At 41.3% G+C, this 15546-nt stretch overlaps 1 protein-coding gene across 4 annotated transcripts in view; it reads left to right on the top strand.

Moving 5' to 3' along the window:
- Nucleotides 1-15546, top strand: part of LOC102298511 (cell migration inducing hyaluronidase 1) — a 134877-nt gene extending 119331 nt beyond the window's left edge. For all 4 annotated transcript variants that reach the window (XM_005947796.2, XM_005947797.2, XM_042214328.1 and 1 more), the window contains exons 23-29: nucleotides 1335-1546; nucleotides 5748-5933; nucleotides 6396-6600; nucleotides 9466-9552; nucleotides 12339-12496; nucleotides 12711-12811; nucleotides 15265-15546. In XM_005947796.2, the coding sequence (XP_005947858.1) occupies nucleotides 1335-1546; nucleotides 5748-5933; nucleotides 6396-6600; nucleotides 9466-9552; nucleotides 12339-12496; nucleotides 12711-12811; nucleotides 15265-15392 (1077 nt within the window). In that variant the 3' untranslated portion in view covers nucleotides 15393-15546. The remainder of the gene's footprint in view (nucleotides 1-1334; nucleotides 1547-5747; nucleotides 5934-6395; nucleotides 6601-9465; nucleotides 9553-12338; nucleotides 12497-12710; nucleotides 12812-15264) is intronic.

The following is a 15546-nucleotide window of genomic DNA, read 5'->3' as shown; positions in this document are numbered from 1 at the left end:
AAATAGTCAGGTGTTGACTTCTCATAATTATAATTAATTATAATTAAATGCTAGCTGAAAAAGAGTGAAGGGCATAAGCTGACCTCACTTGTCATTCAGCCTCCTCAGCGATTCCATCACCTCCCGCTTTGTATGCACAGGCAGAACATCTGGGATCCTGGAGCATGTTCCAAACAGGGCCCACTAGCATGCATATACTTCCTGGTTCACACCAATGCCCCAAATGTAAAGGAGTTCAATAACCTTCTGGCTAGAAAAAGGACAGTCCAATGTAAAATGTTTTCTTTAGCCTAGGTGGGAGGTCATGTTAGGCAGGCCACCTAGGTTAAAGGAAACATAGTACTTAAACTGACAAACCTCCCAAACTGCACATGGGTTGGACATAACGCCAGCAACCTCATTGTGTAAAAAAAGAAGCCAAGCCACAGAAAGCTTTACCCTTACATTAAACTGGGCCCAGAAGGGAATGTACACCAGCCACCAGCCCGGACCAACAAGGAGCAGGAGCTTCGACAGCTGGACAGTTGACTGGTGGCAGTCAAACCCAGTGGGACACAAAATCACAAGGACAGACCTTCTTACACTAAAATGCACCATGACCACACTCTAGCACCTTTCTCCCTTTTTAGTGACTAATGACAACCTGTTTTAGAAAGGTTGTCATTAGTCACTAAACCAGAGGCACTTCAGTTCTTAGCCAGGATTCAAATACATGTATTACTTCAGTGGGTGTGTGCCTGATGTCTTGGTGTGGTATCTTTCCTGGGGGGCTCATCATAGCAACAACAACTAGTGACTCATGCCACTGCACACCACCAAGGTCAACTTCATCTCCTTCATATTAAATCGAACCAACCAGCTGCACAAGCGTCAACCTCACGCTTCTGGGCATTTTAAGTAAATGTGATTCAATTAGCTGACACCTATATTGCAGTAGCACAAGCAAAGTGAACCAATGCATCCATAGTCATGACTTCCCATCTTTCAAAGTGAATTAGAGGCTAGTGTTGAATCTGGATCCATATCTGTGTGCATCATGTACAGGTATTCAGTGTATGAACAAACATAGTGACCTGTACCAATTCACAACAGTCACCTCACAGCACTTTATATTGTAAAGTAGAGACCCCACAATGAGGGTGTCGGGTTTACAATACAGAGCACCGAACATCTATGGAGTGAACAAAGTGGTTGGAAGGGAAAGGATTGCCACAGAGTGAAGTCAGAGTGGCTATACTAATTGAATAACTAAAACGTGATACTTCTACTAAATCAGGTACTTCTATGATTTTATATATTATTATATGCAATGCATTCTTTTCTTTTCTTTTCAGATCTATGTTCAAACACGAAACCCTGCCAACCTTAACATGCAGATAGTGAGGGATGAATACCCTGATCGACCCCTAACACTCGAAGGCGCCCTGGAGAAGCGGAAACATTACCAGCAGTTCCAGCCAGTGGTCACCCTGGCCAAAGGCTACACCATCCACTGGGACCAGGCGGCACCTGCTGAGGTCACCATCTGGCTCATCAACTTCAACAAGTCAGTGAATAAACTTAGAAACATTTTTTTACTCAAAGCACGTTAACAGCACCAGTGTCTGTACTGTTGGACCATTGTACCACACACACTGTGTGAGGTTGGTCATTAAACACTTTGTATATAAATAGAAAGATTTGAAATTCTATCCTGGGAGCCAATTAAGAGAAGCTAACATGGTTCTTCAGTGTTTTCAATTTCCTTTGAATACTTAGCCTTGTGCTATTGGGTGTCCTGGTCTGATGGAAGTATAATGGTAGGTTATTTTTTCACAGGCTTTTCATAAATTTGGTTCCTCATAATAGCAGTAGAGCTCAACATAACGCCATCCTGACAAAGTTTAAGTGTGTCTAATCCAGTAACTTTAGTCTTAGTTTAGAAGTATAAAAGGACTGGATGTTACAGTCCCCGATGATGCATTGCTTCAAATGGAGAAAGTCTCGAGGGACGGCTGCTGTGAGAAAGCAGCCCAGAAGCTTTACCATCAGAACACGTCATCAGTTGTGTGCCTCGACTTCACAGGGTATTTCAGCCTCTACGGTGCATAACGTCACATGATGTTTTGGTATCTGCTATGTATTATTATTATTTTCACTGGTTAGTTCTGAGTTCATTCTTATTACGTCTCTGAGTTTACTTATGATCAGCTCAGTTATTTGTTTTTTATGTTCCCCTTGTGTCTTTGTCCTCTGTGCCCCTCTGTGCGTTTGATCCTCATGTCTGAGTTTTCCAACATTTAGCTCCCATGTTCCCCTCCTCGTGATTATTCCAGGCCCCCCCTGTCTGTCATGTTTGCATTTGGGTCCTCACATAAAAAGAATCCAAACAATCTGCCTCCGCATATCATGGCACAAGTCAAGCACAGTTGTTTCAACTAAACGTTAAATAAAGATAAATTGATCAAATCTTTGGCTGAAGCTGGAGGAAATAGTTGAGAGAACTATGTAAGACTGCAGTTCTGCGTCTGTTTCCATGCCTAAGAATTTTTATGTAGCTTATCCGTCCAGCTACACTTTCTGAAGCAGCATGGACGTCCTCTCTAATAAGACCAGGATTTCATGGTTTTCTGGACACCACTGTGAGAGACGGCAAGGACTGCATGTGCCATCAGTTCTTCTGCACATTGTACAGCTCAGCCGTTCCACACAGAGTTCAGGTTTATATGGTTGAATAGTTTGTAATAATGCAGCTCTCCTCTAGATAAACCCTGAGCTCCACCTGACTCCTAATCCTCAGAACCCTCTGCACAGGTGCTTAGTGATTTCTATCATAAGAGATATTTCTTATATTAAAAGTGTATTGATTCTCATTCTTATTTATTTTCCCTCGCTGTTTTTAGAGTGTGAAACTTGAGCTCACACTGGATTTTTGAGCCACTGAATCTCAGCAGAATGCTGCTTTTTACTGAAGTGAACCAGCTGCCTCGTTGTATAGAAATCACAGTGCATTGTTAGATCATCCTGCAATTGTGACATGACAATAAATTTCCTCACTTAGTAAATCTGTCCCATAGCATATAAATGAGATCCATCTTGTTTTCTTGTATTTTACTGTTGTTGATCAAAAGTAGTTCCTCCTCCCTGACTGCCGTAAAATTCCCTCAGTCCGTCACTTATCCCAGCTGACCTCAAGTAAGAATGAATCTTAAAAACAAGGACATTGCTGGTGAAAGCTGAATATACAGAACATTAACATTAATGTAGATCATAATCTTGAGCTCACATGGTGTTCTTCAGCTCTTATTACAACAAGTTCAGCTGTGAGTTTAACAAACTGTTGTTAAATCTATCAGGACGTTTTGGATGAACGTGCAGTTACAGTGAACATTTCCATCATCTGCTTTGTTTATTATGTCGATTGTTTTCATAATTGGTTGGATGGTCCATCACGATGACTTATTAGGCGGGATGTTTTTTCCTCCCAGTGGACCCAGGATGGTCCAGTGTATCCTATGATAAGGAAGCAATAAAGGAAGCACTGAAGCCCCCTTTCCTTTCCTGTTTCCAGTTTAAAGGGGGTTTATTGTCATTTCCTGTTCCAGTTCTTCAAATCTTCAAACAAATTTGGAGAATTGGAAGAGCTTTGATTATGGCCACCACACAGATAATTCCAGGTCTCTCAGTTAGCAAAATGGACTGTTGGAATGTAGGTAGGTGTCAGGCTACTGTGGTGAGTCGACCCTTGACCTTAGCTCTTTGAAAGAGCACAGAAAGATGAAACAGTTAAAGTAATTGGGAACATGATGGGAGTTTATTGAACACATGGATTCTGCTTTGAAACTAGAGTCTATATTTAGAGGATTTCTGTTATTAATTTGAATGAAATGGAGCCCATCAGCCCCTTCACCTCTCAACATTCTTTCCAACGATTCGCTGCAAAAATAGGAAAAGTTTCTTTTTGAGGTTTGGCCTCTCTTCAGCTGGCTTTCATGGTGCGGCCCTGAGCTATTTAAACTGCATGAAGTCTGTTTGTTATTTCAAGCTTGTCAGTTAATCCCTGATGGCCTGAATCAAAACATGACAGAACTAATACGAATCATTTTCACTGATTGTGCAAAGAACAATGGCTCCATCTACAGCTCATTGTGCTGTTTAGCAAGTGAGGCAAACTTCTGTAAAAAGAAGCGAACCACATCTTGTTCCTGTTTTGACTCAAAACCTCTGTTTTGAGAGTAAACTGACGAGTTTAATTATGTTTTTGTCTGACTTTCATATAATGACACAGTTTTCGTTTGTTTGTTTTAAAAAATATTGACAAAAAATCTTGTAGAAGATTCATTTTGAAGAAGCTTTTGAGTTAAAGAGATCTGATTTGAGTCAGTTTATATGGCAGGTTTTATTTCACGTAATATTTGACCTTATTTAGTGTTTTTTCATGTATTTAGTCTTTAAGTAGAGCTGGCACCTTTCAGCAGACCACTAAGGGGAACTGATGATTGATAAACAGCATGCGTGGCTTTGTGAAGTCAGATCCTGAATAGTTAAGCTGAGCAGCTGACAGAAGAGTCATTAAGGTAATCAGAACGTTTTGCAATGTAAATGCAAATAACATGCATTCTGTATGCTGCACACAAATGACTGAGAATCAGCCCCATGCCACAGTGTATAAATTAAAAACTTTGATTTTTGAATACTAATGCATATCTGTGATAGACTGGTGAGTCTTTAAATGGTGCGCCCTGCATCTTACCCTCTAACAATCCCAAAAGGTTGAGTCTGTTCATCTGGACGTTTTCAGTGGGAGAAACGTTTCGTCACTCATCCAGGTGACTTCTTCAGTCTCAGCCGACTGCAGGTTTCCCCACCGTGACAGTTTGTAACGGTACATTTGGTCTTTGATCAGTGATCAGTGGGCTTTGATTAGTTGTTGTTAATTAATGGTCACGACGATTTGCACATTAATGATCAAGGAACTGACCTCACAGCCCAGTGGTGCTAGTTTCAGTCATTATGCAAACTTTTTATGCTCACTCCCTACATTTGAACAGCAATACATCTACGTTCTACTCCTTACATTTTCAAAGCAGGCTTGTTACTTTGCACTTAGTTCATCTGAAGCCACTTGTTCACATCACTGCTTTTCTTTTCAGTGTTAAACCAATTTTAAATTAAGAGGAAGGTCAGAGAAATGTCAGGACTGCTCAGTGACATCTGATAAACAGTCAATATAAGGACTGCATTTAAATCATTTTAGAGTTTTTAAATCAGATATTGCATCAGTATAAGATGTGAATGGTTTTTCATATAATGAAATATGTTTGACAGCAAGTTGAACTCTGCATTATTTGAAGGTTGCATGAATATACTTGGCAGTTCATGCAGTCTAAACAGCATTCTGTTTATGGTAATGCATTTTGTTGGACAGGTTGGTAAGCTGTGGTGGTTACAGTTTTAGGTTACATCAAGGTACCAGTCAATTAGAATTTAAGCTGATATTAAAGGTAATACTCATTAGTCGCTCGCTGAATTCCACCTTTGAACCTGCCTCGTAGTGTCTGCAGGCTAGAAATCAGCCACAGTAGCTCGTTTAACATCAGCTTATATCATGTTGACTTTAAGTCTGTACATGTGTTGTTGTGTAAATCATAAGGTTCAGTTTCATTTACACAAAAATACCTGATAGTGATGTCCCCATGTTTTTGCTTTTGAAATTAAATCAGATCATATTGGATTTGGATTGGATTGGTGTTTCCCTTGTGTTTCAGGAATGACTGGATCAATGTGGGCCTCTGCTATCCGCAAGGTACCACCTTCACAATCCTGTCAGACATCCACAATCGGCTGACCAAACAAACCCGCAAGACTGGCGTCTTCGTGAGGACGACTCACAAGAAGAAGATCAACCACTTGCACTTGGCCAGAGGATATTTCTACTGGGAAGAAGACACTGGGTCCGACACATGCACAGACCACTACATTACACTCATTACCAGAAGTAGGACAACTAGGAAAAATATACAGGGATTTGGCTTAGACACACAGAAAAGATCACTCTTACAGTAAAATAAGAGCTACATCAGCCCAAAGTGAAATGTGGCATTCCTACAATAAAAGATGCAAAGGTGTGACCTTTGTGACTAAGCACACATAAAGCTGGGCATACCCTGGATATATACTGATATACTGTTAAGAGGATGGATGGATGGATGGCACTGTAAGATTTCACAAAAAAGTGTACCTGTAGGTATTACTGATCACCTGGCTGCTCAGGGTTAGATGGCATGAGTGTACTGTGAAACCTCTGTGCATTGCAATGTCAGATGTCAGGAATACCTTTAACAGTGTGATTTGTTTTTGGTTGCTAAGTGTCAGGGAAAGCATATGATGCCTGTCATTCATTGTGTGTCTTGCAGCCTCCTCTTCCTGAAGGTGAAAGCCCACAATCACAGAGAGACGTTTGCCTTCTGCTCTGTGAAGGGTTGTGAGAGGGTGAAGATCAAAGCAATCGTACCAAAAGGCAGTCCACCCAGCAACTGCTTGGCTAAGGCGTACCCCAAACATGCTGAGCTGCCCATTGTCGATGTTCCAATGCCCAGAAAAATTCCCACTGCCAGGCTGGTGAGCAATGAAATTAAAATGATTCCAACTCCCCACTATTTTCCTGTGGAATTGGCATTATTCATGTCATTAGAAGTATAGAAAGAATATATGTCCTGGCTAGATGGAAGATTAAAAGAAATGCTTATTTTCTTCTCTTGGTGTTAAAATCCACTCTGAAACACACCGTAAAGAGAGAGGGAGAGTGGAGAGATTCAGTAGAGGTGCAATATACAGTAACCAGGTATAGTACTGTGACAATCATACCACTTGATCCCTGGTATAATTCTCAAACACGCACCTTAAAGCACATAACTCGTAGGCTGGAGAGAAAATGACATATCACAAATTTAGAAGATCATCATTTAGCCTGGAGAAATAGTTTCCTGCTTTATAAGAAAGCCCTTCGTAAATCTAGAACATCTTACTATTCATCACTGATTGAAGAAAAGGGTTCTCTCTTCCTCCAAACAATCAACCTGTCTTTTAGACCCCATTCCTACAAGACTGCTCAAAGAAGTCCTGCCATTAATTAATGCTTCAATCTTAAATATGATCAACCTAAGAGTAGTTGTCAAACAGCTAACAGATCATCTGCAGAGGCTTATTGAAGAGTTTCAGTCAGGTTTCAGAGCTCAGCACAGAAACAGCTTTAGTGAAGGTTACAAATGATCTTCTTATGGCCTCTGACAGTGGACTCATCTCTGTGCTTGTCCTGCTAGACCTCAGTGCAGCGTTCGATACTGTCGACCATAATATCCTATTAGAGCGATTAGAACATGCTGTAGGTATTACAGGTACTGCGCTGCAGTGGTTTGTATCATATCTATCTAATAGACTCCAGTTTGTGCATGTAAATGGAGAGTCCTCTTCACACACTGAGGTTAATTATGGAGTTCCACAGGGTTCAGTGCTAGGACGACATAAAAAGTAATATAAAACTGAGGTTATTGTACTCGGTCCTAAAAATCTCATTAATATAGTATCAGTAATCAGGCCCCATCTTATCTTAATGACCTTGTAGTACCATATCACCCTATTAGAGCACTTCGCTCTCGCTCTGCAGGCCTACTTGTTGTTCCTAGAGTATTTAAAAGTAGAATGGGAGGCAGAGCCTTCAGTTTTCAGGCCCCTCTTCTGTGGAACCAGCTTCCAGTTTGGATTCAGGAGACAGACGCTATCTCTGCTTTCAGATTGAGGCTTCAAATGTTCCTTTTTGCTAAACATTAGAGGCTGGACCAGTGCGCCTGAATCCTCCTTAGTTATGCTGCAATAGACGTAGGCTGCCGGGGATTCCCATGATGCATTGAGTTTTTCCTTCTTCAGTCACCTTTCTCACTCACTATGTGTGAATAGACCTCTCTGCACTGAATCATACGTACAGCATGTCTTTATCCTGTCTTCCTTGTCTCACCCCAACCGGTCACAGCAGATGGCCCCGCCCCTCCCTGAGCCTGGTTGGCGCTGTATAAATAAAATTTAATTTAATTTTATTGACCACCTGCCTAATATTGTCTTGGTCCCCCTTTTGCTTCCAATGTAACAGATCCTGTAAGTCCTGTGAGTTGCGAGGTTGAGCCTTGATGGATCAGACTCTAGCACATCCCACAGATGCCTGATTTGATTGAGATTTGGGGAATATTGAGGTCAAACCCTCAAATGTATTGTTGTGCTCCTCAAACCATTGCTCTGTGGCTGGGTGAATTATCCTGCCTAAAGACACCACAGCCATCAGGGAGCACCATTTCCATGAAAGGGTGTACATGGTCTGCAACAAGACTTAGACAGGTGGAACGTGTCAAAGTAACATCCAGATTGATGAATTACCCGAAGTTTCGCAGCAGAACATTGTCTAAAGCGTCACACTGCCTATGCTAGCTCGTCTTTTTCCCATGGTGCATCCAGTCAGGTGTTCCCCAGGAAATGACGCACAGTATCAAATTTATACAATATCAAATATTGCGTACATAAATTCCAACCCTGGCCATCCACGTGATGTAAAAGAAAATGTGACTCATCATATTAGCCTACCTTCTTCCATCGCTCCAATTCTGATGCAGTGGTGCACAGAGGTCAGCATGAGCATCCTGACTGGTCTGCAGCCACATGTGCAACACACTGTGATACGCTGTGTATTCTGACATCTTTCTGTCAGAACCAGAATCAACTTTTTTCAGCAATTTGACTGATAGTATCTCATCTGTTGAGTCAGACCACAAGGGCAGTCTTCACTGCCCACGAGCATCAGTGGGCCTTGGCCATCAATGATCTTTGGACTACTTGAACACTGCATACACAGCTTGAGTTGTCTCAAGCCGCTTCATAATGTAAGGTAAAGACGTACAGTATAACAGAGAGATTTAGTTGTCCACTCTGAAAAAGGACTCTTTTAACAGGAAATGGCAGAATCAGGCTCAGCAAGCGACAGCCATCTACTGCTGCTGGGTTTGAGGCAAGAAAATACAAACAAACAACAAGTGGGAGAAAAAACTAACTACAGAACAAATACATGAGTGAAAAGAGAGGCATGCAGACAAATACACACCAACTTCATCTAGATTTGGACATATTACACAGTTTGTACATTATTGGTGGAAATACAGAGGATTTGCTGCTGTCTGACACATATTTCTTCACTTATATTAGTTTCATAGTGAGCGTATTGATATTGTTTGTTTTTCAGAAGCATGTTTTTGCAGCTTGCTGTGTGATTGATATTTTAAATTCTGTTGGTTGTATTTCAAAGATATATATTCCAAGCACCATCTGATACACACTGCTTTCCTCTTATTTTCCCTGCCGCTGGTCATATTTTCCCCATGTTAAATGTGTTTTTGCTGCTGTGAATATACTATCATCACTGTTTCTTTGTGGACTTGCTCCTAGCACTCCTCAGAGCACTTCCTGGAGATCAAACTGGAGTCCTACAACACCCGCCACTTCCACATCAAGAAGGACGTTGCCTTTACTGAGGTAACCTCTCTCTCAGACACACCTGAAGAATGGCTCTAATGATCTAGTTACCGAGAGTTTGATTGAACCTGTATCTACTTTTGTTAAACCTCATCACTCAGAATGTTTTTATTTAAAGATACAAATAAGGACAACAAACATCTTCTGAGCTTTTGTGTGGAAAGTTCCAGCAGTGTAGTGAGTCAGACTGCAGGTCAAGGAGTTCAAGCCGAACATCACTGGATTATTTATCTACACTGCAAGTAAAGGGAGATTAAACCATGTGCCTTTCACTTCGAATGTTTGAAGGCAAATCACCTTGAAACTCATCTGGCAGGGCTGCTAATGTGGATGAGCAGGAGCTGAGACCATCAGCTGATGAGACAGAGTGAGAAAGTTGCTCTCTTTCTCATGAAAGCCTTCAGGCTGTATGTTTCATGTGCAAATAGGCCCTTGCATTGCAGTTTGGTTTTAAGTTCATTTGTTAGTACAGCAAGCACGATCAGCCTCCCGTTCTGCACCTGAGAGCTTCCTCTGGAGTGTCTTTCTTTTCACAAAACTCTTGAACTCCTGCGCTCAGGTCCCAGACTCTTTTCAGTACTCTGCCTCAGCCACCTGACAGCTGTGTGCTAGACTGTCACCGTGTTCAGCCTCATGCTCCTCCAAAGTGCAACAAACTGAGATTCAGAGCACATGGCCTGATGAAGTAACTAATTAAATTCATATCTAATTGAAGTAGAATCACACACAGACAGAGAGAAGAAGATGTGGGTCCACATCAGGTGATTAGGCGTTAATAATGTGATTGGATGTCCCTGTGTGTGGTTAGATGTCAGAAGATGTGACATCCAGTGTGAGAGTGGGCAGAAAGGGTGAGCAGGTACAAAAGGATATGAGCTTTTTCCCTTTTGTCTTCTGTGAGATGAGCAGTTCTAAAGGTTGGATCTAAAGTGTTCACGGCTGTACAAAAGAGTGAACGCTTTCCTGCAAGCCCAGCTGCACACGAGCTTAGACAAACCCAGTTTGATTTCCACCTGGCTTCTTCAGGTACATATTACCAGTTCATTTAAAGCTGCAGATGGTAATCCTTTGCTAAACTATGTAAGGTTGGCTTTCAAAGGTGGGCAAACCTTCCTCTATCACTTCTTGGTAGGAAATGAATAATCTACCCATATTTCTCTGTTGTTTTCAGTGCATCCCTCTGTTTTTACCTAAATCCTTTTTCAAATCTGTGAATCGAATGATTTCATCATTTATTTGGGCAAACAAAACCCCCAGGATTAGTATGACCTCACTACAACAGGGTAGGCTCAGTGGTGGTCTCGCTCTTCAAAAGTTTACTTACTGGCTGAATGATCTTCAGGCTACTTGGTGTTGCCCTGAGGCTTAATCGTGTCTCTCTACCTCACCTTCTTACACCTTCAGCACTATTATTTTCATCCCTCCCTGTTTCCCTGTTACAGTTTACAGACAACCCTGTTCTAATTGCCTCTCTAAAAATATGGTATTAATTCTGGCATCACTTCAGTTCAGCCTCTGCTCTGGCCCCAATCTGTAACAACCACCTCCTCCCCCCTCCCTGGTGGACTCGTCCTTCTGTAAATGGGCAAAAAACGGTATTAAATGTTTTTTTAAAGGTAACACTTTCCTCAGCTTTAGTGACCTGACTTCTTTGTGCGATTTGCCCTCGTGTCATTTGTTCCGCTATTTTCAAAGACATGTGCATCTTCTATCTGGCCCGAGTTTCCAAGTCATGCCCCCAATCATTGGTAGGAAGACTTATTTGAGCTAAAGCCTCACCATAAGGCTCTTATATCACAAATATATACTTTCATTACGACATCGGGCAATTATTCAACCCAAAAAATTGCTTCCAGTTGGGAACAGGATTTGGGTCTTAAGTTTGTGGAAGATTACTGGGACAAAGTCACTGACATAATTCATACCTCATCCTCGTGTGCAAGACTCCCCCTTATTCAGTTTACGACGGTATACAGATTACACTTCTCAAGATCTGTATTCCTGACCTGTGCAACAGATGCAACCCCTCCCCCTGTGGTTTAACTCGTTTTTTACCTGCCCAACACTTCAGTTATACTGCACTTTTTATTTTAAAGTGCTCTCTCATGTTTCGAGTGTTTCTGAAGATTCCACCCTAAACCTTCATCGTTAGCAGCTGGATGTCATCGCTTTCCCTTTATTGCTGGCACGGCGTGGAATTTTGCTGTCTTGGAAAACTCCTCACCCTCCTGCCCGATCACGTTGGCTGGAACATGTTATGTTCTGATATGTCAAATTACATGTAAAAAGTCTATAAATAAAGAGGGAAACAAATGTTCCCAGCTCCTTTCCAGCAGGGACGCCAGAGGAATCATTTATTTACGTTTCTGTAAAAAAGCAGCATAGATTGTGCAACTCCGCTCTGTAAGAGTTTTATTTCCTTTTACTTATTCTGATAGGCTGTACAACTCTGGTGCTCTGTGATGTCACATCCTTAAAGTGATCATTTGAATAGTCACCTCAATGTGTTTTATATTGTAAGGTAAACCATACAGTAGAAACCCCAACAATCAGCCCCCTCATGGGGGAGCAGATCCAGGCTCAGGGAGGGACAGTCATGTTCTGCGATAGTTTGGGGGTTAGGGGGGAAAAGAGCAGAGAGACAAAGAGAGACACATATTAAAGACTAATAATGTAATGTACGGAGTGGTATATGCTTATGGAGTCAAAAGAGAAAGGTGAAAAAGAAATTATTGGCTTGACACATCTCGGAGCTGCAGTGTGATTGGCTGCCTCTGTTGTGACAGGTAAATGGCAAGACGTTGCACCAACCTGAAGATGGAGTGCACCTGACAGTAATTGATGGGCATGATGGGAAGGTGGTGGACACGAAAGGCTTCAGGAATTCCATCCTCCAGGGAATTCCTGCAGAGATAGACAACTACATCAGTGGACTGAGAGACAAGTAAGAAACTCTCTGCACCTACACTGACAAACACCCTGAGGTACATTGCTGTTTCATGTTCTGATAGACTGTGTCCTTTGGGGACATAAAAGGACCTCCAAAAATTGATTTACATTGACATTGTGTGTTAAACTCATCTAAATGCTTTTCAGATCAAAAAATGTATTTTGCTGCATTAAAATATCAATCAATGTGTCTCTCCTTCTTTCACTAGTTCAATTGTCCTCATGACATCCAAGGGTCGCCTGGTTACCAGAGGATCCTGGACCAAAGTCCTGGGGAAACTTGGCGCAGAGAAAAGCGTCAGTTTGAAAGGTAGCTGTTATGTGCTTATTCTATTATCTTGTCTTTTTACTCTGTAAAGGCTGATGGAGTATTGCCATCACCCTGCTGGGTGGGCGGGTGGTGTGGACACCCAATAACTCGAGAACGAGCCAACGTAGGAGTTTCAAATTGATACTGAAAGTGCCTCGACTAAAAATCTCAGATGGGTTCGTATCTCAGTGACCTTGACATCAAGGTCAGAGTAAGTGTTCCAAAAGTCTCGTGAATGTGATAACTTGAGATGGAGGATTTTGAATGTGATACTGTAGGTGTGTCTGCTCAGAGGCTGAGGGGTAGCACTGGTTTCTCCTGCCAACTTTTAAAATTGGTAAAAATTTTATTTATATATACCAGGGGTAGGCAACTCCAGACCTCGAGGGCCGGTGTCCTGCAGGTTGTAGATGTGTCCTTGATCCAACACAGCTGATTCAAATGGCTAAATAACCTCCTCAACATGTCTTGAAGTTCTCCAGAGGCTGGTAATGAACTAATCATTTGATTCAGGTGTGAGATCTAAAACCTGCAGGACACCAGCCCTCGAGACCTGGAGTTGCCTACCCCTGGTATAGACTGTTCTTTCTTGGAGCATGGCTGCCTAATCGATCTTATCTATCGTTAATGCCACAAATAAAAATAACAGGATGGAAAACTTCTATTACATGGCATGAGTAGTTAATTGTTTCCTTACCCATCAGGCACAGTAACTTTTAATCAACTAGTCTCTCTTATATTGACTAATGTTCATGGCTGCATAGAGAAAGCTCTGCTATTCAAAAACAAAAAACTGTTTGCTAAAGATCACATCGGGCCAAAAAGGCTTCTTTGTTTACAGATGGGCAGTGTTGGTCAAGTTACTTGAAAAAAGTAATCAGTAACTAATTACTGATTACTTCCCCCAAAAGTAATCCCGTTACTTTACTGATCACTTATTTTCAAAAGTAATTAATTACTTAGTTACTTAGTTACTTTTTAAAAACACGATTTACAACCTGAATAGGAGATAAAGCATGTAGCTTGCCATTGCCAGTGTGTGAATGGGTGAATGTAGTGTGAAGCGCTTTGGGGTCCTTAGGGACTAGAAAAGCGCTATACAAATGCAGGCCATTTACCATTTACCATAAAGTGATAGATCTTTCAGCCCAATTCTACTTTTTCTGCATAATCCATCATACAAAATGTAATCAAATGGAAAAGTCTCTTTTTAAAACTTGTTTATTAGTTTTAATCTTTTAACTTTATGCATCAAGCAAACATTTAATTATCTGCAACATTCTCTGACTGGAAGAAATTAGTTTAACATTTAAACCTATTTTCTGCACATTCCAGCACATAAAATAAAATATTTTTGTGTTTACACTCAGTCTTTCAAATAGATGCAAGTAAAACACAGCAGAACATAAATAAAGTCAAAGACTCAGCGGTCCTGTTGCTCTATTTTCACCTGTAAATCAGGAGTGGGGTAGGCGGAGGGTTACCCTGGTGCAGGTGTGCAGCGGTCAGTGGAAGAATCCGCGAGTTTCTCTGTGAGTTTCCCATTACGTCGTAGCTACTCGGTGCTTGTTGGAAGTTTAGGGTTTTTTAGCTGTAAAAAGAAGTTTTCTTCCCACGCACAGCGGACACTCATGTTTTTGTCACTTTTTATGGAATCAAACTCAAAGTAAGGTCAGTACTTCCACGCTTTAAACGCTGCACGCTCATACTCTCTCTGCACTCGATATGTGATCCACTGTTGATCTGCACACAGCTGTTGTCACAAACGTCGCACTCGCTTACGTCACTGTCGTGAGACATTCTCGCAAAAAATCACGGTTTTAGTAACGCAGTAACGCAGCGTTCCTACGGGAAAGTAACGGTAATCTAATTACCGTTTTTGCAATAGTAATCCCTTACTTTACTCGTTACTTGAAAAAAGTAATCAGATTACAATAACGCGTTACTTGTAACACATTACTGCCCATCTCTGCAGATGAGACCAACATAGAACTTCTTTGTTTGAATGAGACGTCTTCTTTAGAGAAAACACTTCAATTTAGCATCAGAACTCTTTGTGAAACATGGAAGTGGGAGTGTAAGAATTTTACCGGATCCACTGCATCCAATCCAGGACAGCACTCCATCACAGACTTAACAGTGAATACTGAATTATGCCAGAAGTTGTTCTATCAAAGAAGCATAAAATCTGTCCTTTTCAATGAAGGAGAGCATGAAGTGAGCAGTTGTAGGGCAAATGTATAAGCACCTGCTACAAGTTTAACTTTTTCTTTGAGGAATGAGGAAATACTACTGATTTTAAAAAAATACTCTAGATGGTTAAGTTAATGAAAGCAGAAAGTGTAAAACTATAGGAATTGTTAGAAACAGTAATCAGCTTTAGGACATCCTGTGGAATCCCACTTGTACTCCACTTATGTCTCTTTTATTGGTGTCATCTGGCTTTTCTGCAGATAAGCTGGCATTTGTGGGCTTTAAGGGCTCCTTCCACCCTGACTGGGTCTATCTGGAGGCGGACAGCGAACGAGCCAAGATCCATCAAGTTTTGCCCATCCCTGTGATCCACAAGATGAAGCTATGAGTGGCAGTCAGAGTGGGGAGGATCAGCCAAGTGACTATTTGGCCCTGGATACTGAAACACAACACCCCCACAAAATCAAATCAAATCAAATCAAATCAAATCAAATCAATCAAATCAAATCAAATCAAATCAAATCAAATCAAATCAATCAAAT

Source organism: Haplochromis burtoni, unplaced genomic scaffold (assembly GCF_018398535.1).
Source record: "Haplochromis burtoni strain Fernald_Lab_line unplaced genomic scaffold, NCSU_Asbu1 Contig_549, whole genome shotgun sequence".
Lineage (NCBI taxonomy): Eukaryota > Metazoa > Chordata > Actinopteri > Cichliformes > Cichlidae > Haplochromis > Haplochromis burtoni.
This window is presented reverse-complemented; position numbering and strand designations above follow the sequence as displayed.